At 39.4% G+C, this 20,628-nt stretch overlaps 1 protein-coding gene across 1 annotated transcript in view; it reads left to right on the top strand.

Moving 5' to 3' along the window:
* COL21A1 (collagen type XXI alpha 1 chain) overlaps positions 1-20,628 on the top strand; it is a 186,268-nt gene that overhangs the window by 71,831 nt on the left and 93,809 nt on the right. The window contains exons 2-5 of the mRNA XM_075554963.1: positions 7,098-7,223; positions 10,920-11,471; positions 18,512-18,680; positions 18,770-18,986. Of these exons, the coding sequence (XP_075411078.1) occupies positions 7,136-7,223; positions 10,920-11,471; positions 18,512-18,680; positions 18,770-18,986 (1,026 nt within the window). The 5' untranslated portion in view covers positions 7,098-7,135. The remainder of the gene's footprint in view (positions 1-7,097; positions 7,224-10,919; positions 11,472-18,511; positions 18,681-18,769; positions 18,987-20,628) is intronic.

The following is a 20,628-nucleotide window of genomic DNA, read 5'->3' on the forward strand; positions in this document are numbered from 1 at the left end:
TGCTAAAGATGTTTGCCCAGTCTGTGGGCTCTTTTATTACTCTCTTGGCGAATTTTTCTATATACACAGGTGTTTTATTTTCAGTATATCCCACTTGACAATTTGTGATTCCTTTGTATTTGTATACTTCCCTATTTCTGATAGCCTATGTATTTCCTGTGCCAAGGTTCTCAGGTTTGTCCCAATTCCTACGTTAATGGCCCTAATAGTTTTGGGTTTTTTTTTAAAAAACGTTTTATTAGGGGCTCATACAACTCTTATCACAATCCATACATATATCTATTGTGTAAAGCACATCTGTACATTCATGGACTTCATCATTTTCAAAGCATTTGCTCTCCACTCAAGCCCTGGGCATCAAATCCTCTTTGTTTTCCTCTCCCTGCCCACTTCCCCCTCCCTCATGAGCCTTTGATAACTTATAAATTGTTATTTTGTCATATCTTGCCCTGTCCGACATTACCCTTCATCCCCTTTTGTGTTGTCCGTCCCCCAGGGAGGAGGTCATATGTAGATCCTTGTAATCTGTCCCCTCTTTTCAATCCATTCTCCCTCTACCCGCCCAGTATCGCCACTTGTACCCCTGGTCCTGAAGGTATCATCCGCCCTGGATTCCCTGTGCCTTCAGCTCCTATCTGCACCAGTGTACATTCTCTGGTCTAGCCAGACTTGCAAGGTAGAATTCGGATCGTGATACTGGTGGTGGGGAGGCGGGGATGGGGTGAAGAAGCATTTAAGAACTGGAGGAAAGCTGTATTCTTCATCGGTGCTGCATCGCACCCTGACTGACTCATCTCCTACCCTAGACCCCTCTGCAAGGGGATCTCCAGTGGCCAACAAATGGGCTTTGGGTTTCCACTGTGCACTTCCCCCTTCATTCACTATGGTAAGATTTTTTTTGTTCTGATGATGGCTTATACCTGATCCCTTCGACACCTCGTGATCGCACAGGCTGGTGTGCTTCTTCCATGTGGGCTATATTACTTCTGAGCTAGATGGCCGCTTTGAAGACCCCAGACGCTATCTCTTTTGATAGCCAGGTACCATCAGCTTTCTTCACCACATTTGCTTATTCACCCACTTTGTCTTCAGCATAGAATGCCAATTTAATAGAAGAAAGTATTCTTGCAGTGAGGGAGTACTTGAGTGGAGGCACAATGCCCATCTGCCACCTTAATACTAAACCTATAAATATAGGCACATAGATCTATTTCCCCATCCTCATATATAAATATAGTGTGTATGTACATGTCTTTGTCTAGACCTCTATAAATGCCCTTTGCCTCCCAGCTCTTTCCTCTATTTTCCTTGACTTTCCTCCTGTTCCACTATCATGCTCTGTCCCCACCTGGGTTTCAGCAATACCTCTTCATTACATTATCCTTGATCATGCCCTACCAGGCCTCGCTCACCCACCTCACCACCAATTTGGATCACTTGTTGTTCCCTTGTCCCTGGGTTTGTTAACACTACTTCCTTTCCCACCCACCTCACTACCAATTTGGATCACTTGTTCCCACCCACCCAAGGGGAGGGTATTGTTTATATCTCCACAGGGTAAGAGGGACCAGACTTCAACCCAGTGCCCCAAGGTTTGAATGCAACATTCCAGAATGGAATAGGGAACCAGTGGAGAGGTCTGGGGGGTTGAGGGGGGGGCTGCCTGGCCCCAGTACCAAATACTAAGTTGACACTTGCCCCTTCCCCCAGAAGAATGTATTTCAAAGGACGGCATTGAATCTGCAGCTCTGGGAGAGGAACATATGTGATTGAAGCACACAGGAGCAGATTAAGGGGGAGTAAGAGAGAGTGGAGCACATCCTGACCCACCAGGCCTTGAGGACAATGACCTCAATTAGAGCAGCCAGTCCACAGAGAGGACCACATGGCAAGCCCCACTATGAGACATGACATCCCTCAATGACCCATGGCCCTGCAGGGGACAGCACCGGAGACACAGTGTGGGATTTGCGCCCGACCTGATCCCACCACACTGAGGCAGCGAGGGAATGGAGGGGCGAGGTCCCCATGGAATGGCCTTAATAGTTTGGGGTTTTACTTCAAGGTCTGTGATCCACCTTGAGTTTATTCTTGCGCATGGAGTGAGGTAAGGGTCTTGCTTCATTTTTCTGCAGGTAGATATCCATTTTTTCCAACACTACTTACTGAAGAGGGCATCTGCTTCCCATTGGGTATTTTTGGGGTCCTTATCAAAGATCAGTTGTCTGGATGATGATGTTTTTATTTCTGGGTTTTCAGCTATTTTATGTTGGTCTGAATATCTGTTGTTATACCGGTACCACACAGTTTTGACCCCTGTGGCTGTATAGTAGGTGCTAAAGTCAGGTAGAGCAAGCCCTCCCACTTTGTCCTTCCTCTTGAGGGCTTTTCTGCTAATTCTCGGCTTTTACCCTCTATATATAAAGTTGGTAGTCAGTTTTTCCAATTCTTTAAAGAAGAATGATGGTATTCGTATCAGGATAGCATTAAAGTTATATAGTGCCTGGGCAGAACTAACATCTTTATGATATTGAGTCTTCCAATCCATGAGCATGGCATCTTCTTCCATTTGTTGAGGTCACGCTTGGTTTCTTGTAATATTGTTTAGTGTTCTGTAGTTTTCCTCATACAAATATTTTGTTTTTTTAGTCAGGTATATCTCTAGATATTTCAGTTTGTGCTTCGCTATTGTAAAGGGTACTACCTTTTTATTGCCTCTTCTGTGATCTTGTCTGATGTATACAGCAGTCCAATAGACTTCTGTTTGTTGTATCCTGCTTCCCTGCCATAGTCCTCTATCGCTTCCAACACTCCACTTGTGGAGTTTTGGAGATTTTCTGTATATAAAACCATATCATCTGCGAATAATGGTAGTTTCACCTCTTCCTTTCCCCGACGATGTTTTTTCTTTGTCTTATATTATTATCTAGGACCTCCAGTATGATATTAAATATGAGTAAGGACAAGGGGCATCCTTGTCTGGTCCCCCTTTTCAGCGGAATGGCTTTCATCTTTTCTACATTGATTACCACATTGCTGTTGGTTTCATACATGGCTTGCACTGTCTTTTCAGAAGCAGTCTGCCACACCTTTCTCCCATCTAGTGGCTGGCAGGTTGAAAATGCCAACCTTTCAGTTATCAGGTGAGCACTTTAACCACCGTGCCATGGGACCCCTGCAGTTCAAACACAGAACCCTGACAGCAAAGCACATCAACTAAATTTTGAAATGGCATTTTTCCCCCTGACAGTAACTATTTAGAAAGTTTTTTTAAAATTACATTTCTATAGGCTTTTCATGCTAACTCACATCCTTTCCTTTTTATCCACTGACAGACACATTATTACAAAGGACAGGAATTTGTTTTTATTTTTGTGTCCCCTACTTGAAGAAACTTATAAGTAGCTATTTTTAACACTAATGCAATATTACTGACACTATTGGAATAGGATACAAAAATGAAAGAAATGGAAATCGTATGACAAGCAAAATAGCATCAATTCATCAGTTCATCTCTTTTTGCCACTTTTCAAAAATAACATAAACCCTTCAAATTTATAGAGCTCTTTGGTTTTCAATGTGTGTATTGGTAGGCGCAATTGTACAGCAATAGTAAATAAAGATGACAGTAAAGTCATAGAGAGCATGAGAGATAGAAGAGAAATATTGAAATAAACAGAGTCAGACACAATTCATGGTTGCATACTCACTTCAGCCCCGATTGGTGGTCCACATGGAGGGAGAGAGTCTTTAATGCTCACCAAAGCTTTTATATTCTCTGTGGACATGCAAGCCCCCTAATTACAGGCAAGGACCCATGTCACAGAAAGGGGTTGTGCTATAGGTAATACAGTAATGGACGAGGGTGATCTAGGGGTATCCACGCAATAGGACAAGGAGGGATTTGGAGTATACATGTGGCAAGATGGGCAGATCCTAGATCCAGGATGGCAGCCTAACTTTGGATATCACAGAGCCAGTTTGGCCTGTTCCCTGGCTCAACTGAGAGAGACCATTATCAGTAGGGTGTGAACTCCACCTACAGGAACCAAGCTGATGGTCGCAGGCCCCCACCCCTGTGGTGTGGGGAGACAGCAGTCTGACAGCACCTGCCTCCAGGGAAGATGTCTGTAAGCATCTGACCTCCCCCACATGTATCGATTTGATATGAAATGGTGCTTCTCTGCTTTAAACCCTTCAATGGATTCACTTGGCCTCTAGGGAAAAATTAAAAACTTAACATGACTGGTAGCATTCTACATGGGAATGTGATGCCTTCGTGTTTCCTTCCCGCCATCTTTACCTCTCGCGCCCAGGCTCAGGGTTCACCGATTGTGTGTCTGATGTTTGACAAACCTCATTTGCTCCATCTTCAGAAAGAAAAGTTATTCAACAGAGACAAGGTGGCTCCTTGAAGTTGCTCAAATCTCATTCAAATGCCACCGTTCACAGAGGTCTTCTTTGACAGGCAAATATATAAGGAGCCATCGTCCTTTTCTGCCTCTCTTTTTCCTCTTATCCCAATTAGCTGTACTTATGAACATCTGAAATTGTCTCCTTCGATTGATTATTACATTCTCAGCATATAAACTACTTGGTATTAGGTTCCTTATCAGTCTGGGTCAGTCCTAAAATCCAAGAACAGAGAAGACTGTCTGCCACAGAGTAAGCGCTCAGTGTATGCTTGTTGTTGAGTAAGTATAGTAAGGAAAATTCTAGACCCAGAGAAACTGGATTTAAAGTTTATTTCCATCACTTAATTGAGTGGATACAACAGGAAGGTCACATTACTTGTGTCATAGGTTGGGCTTACTAGAGAACAAAATCGGTGATGCTTATATATGTATAGACATTTATATCAATAATTTGACCCATACAGAATTTGATTCAAATGTAGTGCTCAGGTTGATGAACCCAAGATCAGCAGGCCAGGCATGTGACCGGAAAAGTGAATGAATCCAAAGCTGGAAGACCACGTGACAGGCTACAAACATCTCCTAAGTTGGCAGGCCATATATCAGGCAGTTGTCTCTAGTCCACCGAACCTGAAGTTATGAGTCAGATGCAGGCTCCAGACACAGTAAGCCTTCCTAAAGCATCCACTTATACTAGAAACAGTCCAACCGAAATCGTGACTTCAGTCAGGGTGTGGCATTCCTCCTGATTCTTTTCCCATTATGGAGGTGTGCAACTGATTCAATGCTAGCTCAAGTCATAGTGTTGCTAGGTGTTAATAGCCAAACCACTGAGAATCCTGGCCCATAATTATTCACTATCATACTATTTCATTAATAATTTGGAAATATAAGTCTTATTTTCTTAAACTTTTTCAAATAATTAATGAAATAATACCGATGAAAGAACTTTGTAAATGAAAAATTATCATCACAGTAATCTTGTGAAGTCATTATTTTTTATAACTGACGAGTTTAGAGATTATTACCAGGTACATTTCCCTTTATTTAAGCATTAAAAATCAATGAGAGTACTGTTCTATGATTAAATTAGTGGTATTATTTGGTGTATAATCTGGGTTGTGTGGTGCACATTTTTTTCTAGCGTGTATTTTGTATTCCACAGTAATGGGTGAGCTCAATTTAAATTCGTGTGTTCCTAAAATTCTGGTAAAAGTAATTTCTCTTCTATTATTCATTAAGAGATATTTTTATTAATAGATGAAATTTTTCTATATTTAAGAAGGTGGCGTATATTCCTATATGCTTTAGAGGCTCATTCGCTGGAGGTGAGGCAGGTGATATAGACTTTATACTGCTCACAGATTTTTGTTTTCATATCTTGGAATTTATTTCAATTGTCAAGTCAGCTTTCTAATTGTTTGGATTAGTAGGGAGTCCTATTTCTATCTCCAGGTTTCCCCCGGTATTGAGAAATATATCTTTCTACTCCAGTGACGGGTTGGTAGCCTTGGGAATAGTATTTTCAGCGATCCCGTTTTTCTGACCCTTGAACAAGCCACTTTGGGTATGAGGAAGGCCCTGAGTACCTGGCATGAAACAACTCCCTGCTACAGGGTCAACTCTGACTGACGGTGACCCTGTAGTACAGGGTCGAACTGCCCCTGTGGGTTTCCAAAATGATGATTCCTTATGAGAGTAGAGCGTCTCATCTTTATCTTGGAGAGCAGCTAGTGGTTTTGAACTGCTGACCTTGTGGTTAGCAGCCCAATGCACACCCAACATGAGAAGAAAAATAGGGCAACTAGGCTTTTCTTCCTTGTTCCATCATTTTGTCTCTTGTCACCTTGTCTACTTCCTATAATCACCTATGGCGTGTTGTGAACGAGTGGCCGAGTGGAGCAATGCTTGCTGTGTGCTGGGCTCCTCAGCATTTTCATCTCTCACACAGCCTCCCCGGGTTCTCTTTGCTCCAGGCTATGGCAAATGCCTCTTGCTGCTGGGGAGGATTTGCCTTCTGCCCAGGCATGAAAGCAACTGTGAAGTTCTCTCCTACAAAGGGCTCATAACTTTTGGAATTTAGTTCATTTAGGTTTCTTTAAATTCTCTGCTTTCAGCTGGGTTTAAAAAGCCCATGATTTGTAGTTTATCTGGCACGTTTTCATTGTTGGGAGTGACGATCTTTTGTAACTTTCCACATTCTCTGATTTTAAAAAGACACATTGGAGTTATGTAACGGAGGGTTTGTGGGTTGCAAAGCTTTGGAATCACACCTCGTCTTAAAAATGAAGCCAACCCTTCAGCAGTCCCATGCACATCTCTTCCCAGATAACCAGTGAGTGTTACTTAAATGCAAATCTCTGTTTAAAGGAACACTGTTTGCTGCCACTGAGATAACTGAAGGAATGCACCAGGGCATGCCAAATGGAGTGCACGGGTTAAAGAAAACGTTTGCTTTTTCAAGGAAATTATGAATTAAAAGAGAGCTCAGGCTCTTCTTCAGACCCTTTCCTTAATGTCTTGTGTAATAAACTCAGTATCTGGCTCTTTTGGACACATTTAAAATAATCTTAAGCATAATCATGTGGCTATCGTGTAGATTAAAAAGTCTAGCAGTTTGTCTTTCTTTGGTTAATATACTTAACTGTCTTGATTAACAAGTTTTTGTTTTTTTCATTCTAGGAATCCTGAAACCCAAATATTGCAACAGGAACAGAACCATGACTCATCAGATAACATTTGTTTGGACAGTTTTGGTCTTGCTTCTTCAGAATTCTGCATTCGCTGAAGATGAAGAAATTAGATCAAGTAAGAGCTATTAGCGTTGTCCTTCTACATTAGAATTCTGGAAATCGAATGGGTGGAATTCGAGTGGTTTAAGGATCTCTTCCTCATTATCTTTGATGCCACCATTCCCTAAAATAATGCATTGCCATGTTTGCATTACCTGCCATGAAAGGCTTCCAGAGGTAATTTTGATATACTGTATGTGCTTGAGGATAAGCCGACCCGAATATCAGCCAAGGCACCTAATTTTACCACAAAACGGCATTAAAATATGCTGAAAAACTCGGCTCATACACAAGCATATGCAGAAACTCTCTAATAGGAATCTATTCATTAAACCTTAAATTTTGGAATAAATATGCTGGGATTAAGTGCCTCCCTGTTTACTGGAATTACCTGGAGTTTATTACTTTTGTTTCTTCGAGTCTCATATTTTGCCTTTATTAGATGCAAGTGAAAAAAAGCACCTGCCTCATGGGGTGGTTAGCAGGCTATTAACATGAAATAATATAAATGAGTGGTTTAGCACAATGATATCTCAGTGTATGAAGAATATTTATCAAAAAAAAAGAATATTTATCTATTGCCTGTAGGGAAGACTGCATCAGAAATGAGAACTTGTATGAATTGTAGTTTTGTTACCTAGAGATTAATTTACAGCTACCATACTTTGAGAAAAAGTTTCCTTGTATTCAGATTTCACAAGTCATAAGTCTATACTGGGGGGGAGGTTTCAAAACGGGGTGGGAAATTCTGTTATCTTTTAATTCCCTTTTCCATGTACTTTGCGGAGCCTCCTCGTCTGTTGTTAACTGCTGCGAGGTGCTGTCCAGTCGTAATGACTCATCACAAACTGACGGACACCACTCTCCTCCCCACTGTTCTGATGGCCAAGCTCATTGCGGCAGCCAGTGACCATGCACTTCACTGAGAGCCTTTCTCTGGTTCACTGCCCCTCCACTGGACCGAGCATGATGCCCTTCCGTAGGGACTGGCCGCTGCTGAGAACATGTTCAAAGTATGTGAGACCAAGGTTCTCCATCCTTGCCTCTAAGGAGCATTCCGGCTGCCTATCCTCCAAGACAGATCTGTTTGTTTTCTTGACAGTTCGTGAGACTTTCAATAGTCTTTGCCAGCGTTAGCATTCAAGTGCACTTAGTTTTCCTTGTTTTGTGTCTAACTTTCACAGGCAGCTGGGGTGCTTGAAAATACCGTGGCGTGGGTTAGGCATACTCTAGCCCTTAAAGTAATGCCCTTGCTTTTCCACGCCTTAAAGAACCTGCAGGCTTAGTGGTTCCATGTGGGGCTGCTGAAGGGACGACCACAGTTTGGAGCCCCCCTGCCACTCCTCAGGAGACTCTCCCTTCCCCACTCCAGTCTCACAAGCTTGCAAGGACAGCTTTACATTCTCATAGGTCATTATGACTCTGAATTGACTTGATGGCAGTGAGTCCTTATTATATAACTATTGTAAATTAACTATGGTTTTTTTATTTAAAAATAAACCAGATGGTTTGATAACGTGATTCAGCTTGGCTTAAGCTATATTAGAAAAGATAAATATTTAATGTTGCTTTAAATATAAACTATAACAGTTCAATCCACCCAAGCACTCTCCAAGGCAGAGTTTCAATTCAGCAGATAGTATTTTCTGATTTTTCAAAGGGAAAAGACAGTCACAAATTTTAAGGGGCTTGCCTAGGGCCATTCAGCTGATTAGAGCTGATTAGTAGTCAAACCATGCTTTTGCTCTTTAATTCCATTCTTTTGCTATGATACCATTCCTCTCTCTAAGGAGGAGTTCTCCTGGAGAAGATTTTTTTATTGTTTTAGTCTGGGTTTTATAAATGGCAAACTTTGCTTTTGTGCCCATGCTCTTGGATAACCTTCATTCTCACCGTGGCTCACTTTCAGTTATGAAATATGCGCTGTGTGGCTCTGAGACAGGAAGAGGGGCACGTTGGCCAAGAATAACCCTGTAAGAGTTTATAACCATGGATTCTGGTCACAAGCAAATACGAGCAGGTCTAGACAACAATAAGTCTTATAGTATTTGGGAAGAGCCAACATTGACAAGCTCTACAAATATTTATTTTTCTATCCTGTTTTTCTCCCTCCTACAAGTGCCAATAAAAAATGTAACCCTGTAATCCCACTCCAGCTTCCAGAAACAACAGAAGGATCAAACCCAATTGGACTGGAAAATTTGTCTCTGGGCAGAATTCCACATTTGTTGTCCTGCCCCGAGGGCTGGCGGTGGGGATGATGGCAGGCTCTGGACTCACACCTTTCAAGTCCCCCATCTCTCACCTCAGGACCAACGTCAGCATCACAGTTGCAGTTCTGTGAAAAATCGATAGTTTTGCCAGTTATTGTTTTTGATTGGGATATATATAAATATATATATATCACTTAACATTTTTTTCTCATTTTCATTGGGGGTATGACGGGTGAATTGTGATAACCGCAAAATTGGGACCTTTCAAAATGAGCTTCATCATCCCATATATTTAAGTAGCATAGATGAAATGAAGGAAGAAGGGGGTGGTTGAATTGGCTCCCATTTTAAGAAGATATAGAAATTCTTAATTACCACTAAAGGGAGTTGTGGCTATTTCTTCTCATGTATTCTGTCGCATATCCAGACTATTGGAACTACCTAAATAGACCAGGTGAGGTTTCACGCCAACTCTGTCTTCGAATATGTCTGTCTGGTGCTTTTCTTAACTCCTCCCTCTAAATGGAGTGTCCCTTCTCTTCAGGTCACCTGTCGATTTTTCCACCCAACGTTTCCCAAATTTACTTTGCTAGATCGAATGTGCACTCCTAAGTAGCCTCGTATTTTGTTCTTTTTCTTAACCAGCCAGTGGTCTGGCTTATTAGCCAGAAATCTTTTAAATATTTTATGAGTCTTAGAACCCACTGCCTACTATGATGTTAGATACAGAATCGGTACTCAATTTGTAGACCAAAAGCATGGATAAAATAATAAACTCAGGATCCATGCTTGCTGTGAGTACTGTAAAAAAAAGAGGATTAAATTCTGATTTTCTTTTTATTTACACAACTTCTCTGACCTGGACTAGGAATGACTCACGCTGAAGATAGTCTCTTTTCCAACAGAACTCTAGGATGCGCTTACTCAGTTTTTCCTATATTGTGAAAGTATCTCTTATCTATCTATATACAACCTCCCAAAACAAACAAACAAACAGGTTTACTGAGCACAAGTCAATGTTTTAACTTTTGTATTAACCCTAAGGATGTGATATAAGGTCTTGTAGAACCTCTATTTATTTATTGGGGGGGCTTTCCATGAGTTAAAATATTATTAATTAGGAATATATATATAATATCATTCCATAGTTTAATCATGTCAAATAGAACTGTACAATTTCCACCACAATCAGTTTCCAAACATTCTTTTTGGATGTAGTTCCTTAGTAGTTTTGGTTCATTTAATTTCTGTCAGTTATATCAGAGAGTAAGTAGTGTTCTTGGCTAGTTGAGTCCTGAAATTTACAGCTATATGTTTTGAATTTCCTACCTATTGATTGCTTTACATTTTTTGGTAACTATGTCAGATTGGCATTAAACTAAACATATTCCGCTGAGCACCATGCTGTTCGTGGGTAGCTAGAAGCCATTCATTTCAGATCTCCCACATTTTGCTCTTCATATAACCAACGTGCTCCGCTGGCTTTCTTCTTGTCCTAGGTTGTCGCACTGCTCCGACGGATCTAGTCTTCATCTTAGACGGCTCTTATAGTGTTGGCCCAGAAAACTTTGAAATAGTGAAAAAGTGGCTTGTCAATATCACAAAAAACTTTGACATTGGACCAAAGTTTATTCAAGTTGGCGTTGTTCAGTACAGTGACTACCCTGTTCTTGAGATCCCGCTGGGAAGTCACGACACAGGAGAGCGTTTGGTAGCTGCAATGGAGGCCATACGTTACTTGGGAGGAAACACCAGGACCGGAAAGGCCATCCAATTTGCCCTTGATTACCTTTTTGCTAAGTCCTCAAGATTCCTGACTAAGATAGCGGTGGTGCTGACTGACGGAAAGTCTCAGGATGAAGTCAAGGATGCAGCCGAAGCGGCGCGAGACAGTATGATAACATTATTTGCCATCGGTGTTGGGTCAGAAACAGAAGATGCAGAACTGAGAGCGATCGCCAACAAGCCTTCATCTACTTACGTGTTTTATGTGGAAGACTACATTGCAATATCCAAAATCAGGGAGGTGATGAAGCAGAAGCTCTGTGAAGGTCAGTCCGCATAATTTTAAAGCACTTTTGATAGCTTGATACGTTCATTTACATTGGTGTGCCTGGTTATAGCAAATGTGAAATTATATCAATATTAGAATTGGAGTGAGCATAAATTTGTCATATTTAAACGAGATAAGTTAGATTTTAAAAGGAGGTAAAACCAAAAGTTGGAAAGTTTATTGTTTTGTTACATTTGTCATTTCTTTTTTAAAGTGCATATTTATTGTGGAGATGGTAGAAAATGAAGAGATGCATAAAGAATTAAAATTTACCAACTTATAGATCTTATAGAATGGTATCAATTCTGTTAACAGATTAGTGATTTTAATTTATTTTTTATTTAGTGTGTCTGATGTATCTTCTGACATCGAATATAAAATATTTGTATCCTATTAACATGATAACAGACCATCTCCTATATCATCAAATATTCTTTGAAAATATAACTTGTAAAATATATTGTTTATCAATAGACCATGCCATAATTCATTTAACAATATCTTGGCTAATTCTTGTAGTTAACTTATTTGTAAGTTCTGTTAATATAAATAACATTGCATATCCTTTGTACACAATTCTGAATGAGAATCACTCATTATTTTTTAAGAAAACAAACAAACAAACCAGTATCCAGAAGAAAGGGTTTATATTACTAATATGTTTAAGGCTTGGAAACAGGTTAAACATTTCACTCACCAGTAGTGGAAAAAAAATACCAGAGGTTAGCAGCCTATTATGTTTATATTTTTCTATGAAATATAACTTCATGTTCATAATAACATTGTTTGGGAAAGTCCCATTGTTTCCCAAACAGTGTTCTTTAGGGAACAGACATGCTTATGACTTCTTTGTTTTTGCAAAGAGTAATTGGAAACAGTGATGGGGCAGTGGTTAAGCACTTAGCTCTGGACCAAGAGGTCAGTGGTTTGAACCCCCTGGATGAAGATGTGGCAGTCGGCAACTGCAAAGCCTGGTAAACTATACAGAGCAGTACTATTCTGTCCTACCGTAGGAGTCAGAAATGGCTTCAAGGTACCTAACAAAAACAATAATAAATTATATCTTTTATTTTTAATATGATATTCAGTATTCTATTCATTGGAATATCTTTACTTATAAAAAACGAGGCATAGTTTTCCTCCAGTTTACTTACCCCAAACTCCTAAAATATAGATTAGTTTACACTTGGTGGAAATATTCTTAGGTGTTTATAAAACAAACTCCACTATCTACTTCATATTTGTTTGGGAGAAAATGGTAGAGAGAAACATTTTAAAGCTTATTTTCTTTTAGAAATTTTATTTAAGAGAGTATGCTAAATTGAGCATTTTCTTTAATCAAATGTTTATAAAGTACTATATAACAAGTTTTTATAACAGCTACTCTTCCTGGGACTGTCTGGAAATGAAATTGGATAGACTTTTAAAACCCTGAGCATGTCAAAGGGATTTATATATTTGATATGTTGTCAAGTTAGGTAGAAGTTTTTATTTTGATCCAATTATACATTGTGATTAAAAAGATTTTTTGTGGTTAAGTTTCACTTAAGAATACTTTTTATCATAAAAATACACATTTTATTTATTAACTGTCTGCTCAAGTAATTCCTTCAAAGACTTTTTATGTAGATGTGTATTTTGGCAAATGGATTCTCTTTTTTTAGAAACTTGTAATTACACATTCAGAGCTACCTGTATTTAAAAGGGATATTTATTCATGTAAATTGTGAAATCTTTAAAAAAATTCAAACTTGAAATTTAAAAAAATATTTATTGATCTTTACTAACAGAAAGAATACAAGGGAGGTCTCTTTAATTTATTGGTATGATGTACAATCACCATAATCTCACTCTTGAAATTATGTTTATGTAATATATGAATTTATTTGCATTTGATGTTTTGTATTATATTAGATTATGGTTAATTCACTGACACACAACAATTGCCGAAAATTCTGTAATTTCTATTTGAATCATTTGTTAGATTGGTGTTTTCCTGTGGCAAATAATTAACCTCTGTTTTGAGAAGTTAATATATATGTTTACTATATCCTAAGAGGCCCCTATGAATTGGAATTGACACAATGGTATTGGTATTTTGAGTGAATACCATTCACTATTATTATCTTTTGTGTTTGATCCAAACAGATAAAATATTATTAACCTGTTTGTTGGTACACAGTTCAGTTTATCATCAGGGACCTATTGATTTATCTCAGAACCCCCATTTTTGTGATGAGTAGCTTCTCTGTTCATGAGCCTGCCTGCCAGTTTTCTTCCTTATTCTTTACAGTAAACCTGGAAAGGGCTTGGTGGAAAGAGGTGAAGAGGAAAAAGCAATTTTCTCTTAGTCCCTTGTTCCCTGGAGTATACCTTCGTTAGGCGTCTTCAGAGAGTTCCAGCAAACTGTGACCCGGGTTCTGGGTGTTAGGAGTAGCATTCTAATTAAAAATGTGTTGCTTTCATCTGCACAAAGGTGCAGACAGCTAGAGCACTAACTCTAGAAAACTCCCCGAGTATTCTTAATGACGCCTTTCCCACCACCTTGGCTTTGGACTGTGCATTTCTTAAAAGAGTGTATGGTGTAGCCTTGCTGAAGTAGGTCCAGGGCTACACCTGGTTCCAATTAACTGCACAACCTTAGATTTAGCTTTTTTAGCTTACGTTTTTCTTTTTGTGAAGCAAGAAGGTTGGACCACACTGTATAATAACTTTTCTGGATGTTTTCAAAAATACAGGTTTGAGTAATTTTCTGTTATGTGTGTGAAATGCTTATGCAAATTATTTTCATTTGCCCTATTCCCACCCTGCCCCTTCTTTCTCCCAACTCCCTCTTCCAAATTATTTTCCATCAGCGTACCTGATGAAGTTTGCACTTGATGGTTTGCACTGTATTACGTTATCTCTTAAAATCTCCGGAGAGATAAAAATAATTATATGCTATTTTATTGTAACTTTTTAAAGTTTTCAAGTGAGTGTGTTTTGTGGTGGGAGTTTGGAGTCTAGGTGGTGTAGTGGTTACGAGTTGGGTTGCTAATGCCAAGGCCCACAGTTTGAAACCACCAGCCTCTTCTTGAGAAAGACTGGGCTTTCTATTCCCCTAAATAGCTCCACCAGGGTTGTACTCCCCTGTCCTAGAAGATCACTCGGAGTGGGCCTCGACTCCAGGGCAGTGAGTTGGTTTTTGGTATGGTGTTTTGTGGAAACATACCTGCTTTTAATAGTCATAAAGTGCATCTGCTCTCACTCAGAACACATGAGAAAGCTTGATAGACAGACAGCCAGTGTGCGTGGATCATGGGAGTTAATCTGTCTTTCTGGGATCTCTACCAGTATACATTTTATCTGGGAATGATGCCCAAGACGTCTTCTGAGTGCCTTCACCATCAGCATCCCTCGGACCTCCCCAGTCCATCAAAGTGACCTTCCTTTCCTACTTGTCTAAGCATGGAGCTTCATGACTTGCCTATCAGTTGGTTGTACTGTGGGGGCTTGTGTGTGTGTGATGTTGGAAGCTACATCCCTGATATTTCACATACCGCAGAGTCACCAAAGTGAGCAGTTTTTAGTATAAAGACAGACAATAAAGAAGGAATCAGCTGTCCACTTTGGAGGAATTAGCTACCCAAAACCCGATGGACCGCACCCAAACATCGTCCGATACTGAAGGACCAATGAGTAGAAACAGAACTTTGTCAGAGATGGTGACAGAAGATGAGCCCCTCAGGTCAGAGGGCACTCCAAATGTGATGCAGAAAGAATTGACTTCTCAAAGAGAGTCAGCCATAACGATATGACTGGAATCAAGCCTGTGGGAGGAAGCCCTCAGGACCTTCACTTGTTGATGGGGAATGGCTCAAAATGGAGAAGAAACAGCTGCAAACATCAACTAATAATTAGATTGTGGCGTGTTTGAAGGATGAATCTAGGAAATGGAACACATAAAGGTGCCCAGCTTAGGCATTAGTGAGTTGCAGTGGACTGGTGTGACCATTTTCAATGGGAATGGCACCATCAAGAGGCATGGTGTTGCCTTCATCCTCCAACGGGCAGATATTTCAAGATCTCGCTTAAAGTACAGTGCTGTGGATTATATTTATTCCCCATTCAAGGAAACCCAGCACTGAAACTATTTATTACTCCAACGTATGTGCCAACCACGAAAGCTAGTGAAGAAACTGAAAATGTCTAGCAATGCCTTCAATCTAAAATTGATCAAACGTGGAATCAAAATAAATTGATAATGATTGCCAATTCAAGTGCAAAAGTTGGAAACAAAGAAGAAGGAAACATAGTTGGAAAATATGGTCTTGGTTATAGAAAAGAAGTTGAAGATCACGTGAGGTAATTTTGCAAGACCAGTGACTTGTTGATAGCAAATAACTTTGCAACCACACAAAGACTATACACAAGATATTTCCAGATGGACTCCACAGATATCAAACAGGTGACATCTTCGGGAAGAGATGATGGAGAAGCATCATATCAACAGCCAGTACAAGACCAGGAGCTGACTGTGGAACAATTACTCGTATGTAAGTTCATGGAGAGCATAAAAGGATAATTAAAATGTCTGTGAGATCCAAAATACAACCCCGAATCTACCCCACCTGAATTTTATGAACAGATTTGCTGCATCGAACACTAATGAAAGAAGACCTGATGAGCTGTGGGAGGTCATCCAGAACATAATTTATGAAGAACGCAAAGGGTCATGAAAAAGACAGAAGAGGTTGTGGGATGAGGGATTTCATTGCTGAGGTCAGGTGGGCCTTTGCTAAAAGCAGAGAATACCAGAAAGATGTTCACTTGTGCTTTATTGATTATTATACAAAGGCATTTGGCTGTGTAGATCATCAAAATCTATATATAGTCTTGAGAAGAATATGAATTCCAAAATACTCTGGTGTGCTTATGCAGAACGTCTATATGGATCTAGGGGCAGTTGTGTGAACAGAACAAGGGGCCACTGCAGGGTTAAAAATCATAAAAGGTGTGCGTCAGGGTTGTATCCTCTCACCAAACTTATTCAATCTGTATGCAGAGCGACTAATTAAAGAAGTTGGCTTAAATGAAGAATTCGGTATCAGGATGGAAAGAAATCTTATTAACAACCCATGATATGCAGATGACCCAGCTTTGCTTGCTGAAAGTGAAGAAGGCTTGGAGCACTTGCGGATGAAGATCAAGGATTACAGCCTTCAGTGTGGATTACAAGTGAATGTAAAGAAGACCAAAGTCCTCTTAGTGGGCCAACAAGTGACACATGGCAAATGGAGAAACAAAATTGAAGTTATCAAGCATTTTATCTTGCTTGGATCCCCATGCAATGCTCATGGAACGAACAGCCGAGATCAAAAGATGCATTGCTTTGGGTAAATGTGCTGCACAAGACCTCTCTTAAGTGTCAAAAAGCACGGATGTTACTTTGAGGAATAAGGTGCGCTGGACCCAAGCCATGGTATGTTCAATGTCCTCATATGAATGTGAAAGTTGGGCATTGAATAACGAAGACCGAAGAAAAAATGATGAATTTTGAATTTGGTGCTGGTGAGGAATATTGAAGTACCATAGACTGGCAAGATATCAAAAGAAAGCTCTAAAGTTAGAATACTCCTTAAAGGCATGCCTGGTGAGCCTTTGCTTCAAGTCCTTTGGACATGTTAAGAGAGACTAGCCCCGGGGGGAGAAGGACATCGTATTTGGTAAAGTTAGAGGGGCAGTGGAAAAGAGTAAGGCCCTTGACAAATGTATTGACACAATGCTTTCAACAATGGGCTCAAAAAATAGCAATTGTGTGATGGCTCCAGTCTGGACAGTGGTTTGTGTGTTTTTTGTACACAGCACTGCTGTGAGTTGGAAGCCACTCAATGGCACATAACAACAACCAACAATGGGCTACTAATCTCAAAGTCAGTGGTGCAAACCCATCAGCAGCCCTGCAGGGGGAAGATTGAGCAATCTGCTTTTATAAAGATTTACTACCTTGGAAATCTAAAGGAGCATTTCTACTTGGTGGGCTCTTTGGACATGTTTTCAGAATAGGTCAGTCCCTGGAGAAGGACAGTATGCTTGTTAAAATAGCTGGACAGTTAAAAGAGGCAGTCCTGCAACTAGATGGTTTGATACAGTGGCTGCTTCCATGGGCCCAGGCAGGAGAACAATTGGGAGAATGTCACAGGACTGGGCAGTGTTTCGTTCTGTTGTACACAGTGTTGCTAAGAGTCAGAACTAACTCAATAGCACCCAACAACAGCAGCAGCAGCAGCAGCAGCAGCAGCAGCAGCAGCAGCAGCAGCAGCAGCAGCATCTCATTACTATTTATAGTTGACTCTTCATGTTTTCTGAGGAGGATGGTTATCTTACGGTACAGTTTGTGGAGAATTTGTTATTTACATTTATTACTTGCTCTATAAAATATAAACAGTCATGCTCAATGTCTAAATTATATGAGCTCCTTGGAAAAATCTGAAATCATTGTAACATTTTTACTATATAACAGGTTAATAGAAATTGTGTACAAAATTTCCACATAATTTGAGGCATTAGTGACCCAGAGAAGTATAAAATGTGATATGTTATAATTTACATAGATGACTGCATAATGGGATCCTTAATATCTCTCGTTAAGGAAAAGAATCTTGCCTTATTTCTAAATTACTTAATGTAATATCATGTTATATAATTAAGTTAAAAATATAATAAGCTCCTTTGCTCAACTTTTATGTAGATAAGACACAAGGTTATGTTTTTTTCAGAATGATAGAAGGGATTATACTTGAGCTGTAGAATTATTAATTGAAAGAATACTAAGGATAACAAGCATGTTTTCACCTCTCATGTTATAAATCAAGAAAAGAACTGTAGAACACTTCCATGTTATACTCCAAAATTATGTATATCTATATGTATGTATGTATCTATCTATCTATGATAAAAATTCTTATACTCTCCAGTATTTACCCCTTGATTTTTCTCTTTTTTTGTTGGAATAATTCATAATTAATCAATTCTCACTGTTTTTGCTTTTCCTGCTAGAATCTGTTTGTCCAACACGAATTCCAGTGGCAGCTCGAGATGAGAAGGGATTTGATATACTCCTAGGCTTGGGTATAAAGAAAAAGGTTAAGAAAAGAATCCAGCTCTCACTGACAAAGATAAAAGGCTATGAAGTAACATCAAAGGTGGATTTATCAGAATTCACAAGGTAAATGTGATAGGTTGGAATAACTTTGGGGGTTTGACTATATTTATTTTAAAGTTTACAGGCATGCTTTCTCTGTTTGTTCCTTACAGCAATGTTTTCCCAGAAGGTCTCCCGCCATCATATGTATTTGTGTCAACTCAGAGATTTAAGGTTAAGAAAATATGGGATTTATGGAGAATTTTAACCATTGATGGAAGGCCACAAATGGCAGTCACCTTGAATGGTGTGGATAAAACCTTATTGTTTACAACAACCAGCATAATTAACAATACCCAAGTGGTCACCTTTACTGACCCTAGAGTGAAGGTAAAGATGCTTGAGTATGGTAGTAGTATTTATGTGGAAAATACTTTGGGGTTCATATTTCTTGTGGGAAGAGAGCTACAATATATGAATGAAAAGATGAATTCACATTTTAATGTTGATTTACTGAAAAATAGCAGCAAAGTGTTTCCAAATACAAAAGGGGATGAAGGGTGAGAGGAACTAGCATAAATTTAATAATTTTGAGTGAATTATATTGACAAAGAACACACAATTAAAGATATGTCAATTTCTTCAAAATAGCAAAGGAGTGATAATATTTGGACTTCAAATCTAGTCTATTTGATTTAAAATTTAAGTAGGTCTTATTTTACATTGCCACATCCTAACAGATATTGAATAAAGACATATTTTTAGCATATTAGATAAAGCTTTGTTTATGGATACAGAATTTATGTTAATTAGGAGGACATTTTTAGATGAAATAAAAATGAAAGCATATTTCCCGGGTTATATATTCATAATACAGAGTTAGTGACAAAGTCAGTTAAACAATGCTCATTATCATAATTATGACAGAAATTTATGTTCTACAGTTTAAGAATTGCTCATGGTTGTATATATAAATTAAGCATTGATGCTATTTATTCATTTGGTAATCACATTAAATTAAATAAACACTGTTGCCCATCATTGTCATTAAAGACAGAGTGTTAGATCCTCAATGAAATGACAGATGATTAAGGCTGATTCTTAAAGGAACTAATTTATAATGAGCGGCATAAGGCGAGTAGTAACGAATAGAAGCATGGAGTGGGAGGAGACCTCGCGCTCAGACATAAATCACAAGGCCCCCTCAGTGAGGTGGCATTGGCGTTAGGCTGTGAAGGATTTGGGCGCAGCAGGATAAGGTCATTTTAAACTTCAGGATTGAGCAATCATTAGTGTGTTGAAACGCAGGGTGGTTTTGTTGTTAGCATGTCAAGTGGTGTTTCCTACTTTGGGGACATGGAAGCACACAAGCAAGGGCTCGCAAGGCGTGAGTTCCGTTTGACAGGCCTGGCAAGCCGCAGCATGTGGAGCTTGTTGAGTGGCCGAGAGAAGGCTTCGTCACAGAGCTTGTCATCGGGGTGTCCAAATGAAAGCAGTTCTCTCTTCCTGGGAACGCCACCGTCACCCAGCTCCGGGTTTGGGATCAGTTCTGGTGATAGAAAAATGAGTACTACTCTGAAAGTTACTAAGACTAATCTTCATAAACACCCTGCTAATAGAGTTTAATCTTAATGGAGGTATGAAAGATAACTTGGAGAAGTAAGGGCCAGAGAGGAACAAAAAATCGAAATTAGTCAAAATAAAGGCAAACATTTATGACACTAAATGATAAAAATGAGATTGTGAATGGGTATGTGAGCTTGAGTCAAGTTTAAGAAAGACATTTGGTAAAACGTTGAATCTGTCCCTGGAACTGAAGAAAGAAAAGGAGATAAAGAAACTTGATATTATTTTAGAAACTGAAGATGTTATTCGGAAAAGGAAGAATATTTGGGGAATACTTCAGGTTCGTTGATACAAGTCAGGCTGATTATGAGACATCCTGCCAAAAATATTCTAGCCAGTGTTAGACTTTCAGGTATCACACATACGTGACAAATTCAGGAGACAAATAAATTGTTCTATGGAAGTA

Source organism: Tenrec ecaudatus, chromosome 7 (genome assembly GCF_050624435.1).
Source record: "Tenrec ecaudatus isolate mTenEca1 chromosome 7, mTenEca1.hap1, whole genome shotgun sequence".
In the NCBI taxonomy this organism is placed as follows: Eukaryota; Metazoa; Chordata; class Mammalia; order Afrosoricida; family Tenrecidae; genus Tenrec; species Tenrec ecaudatus.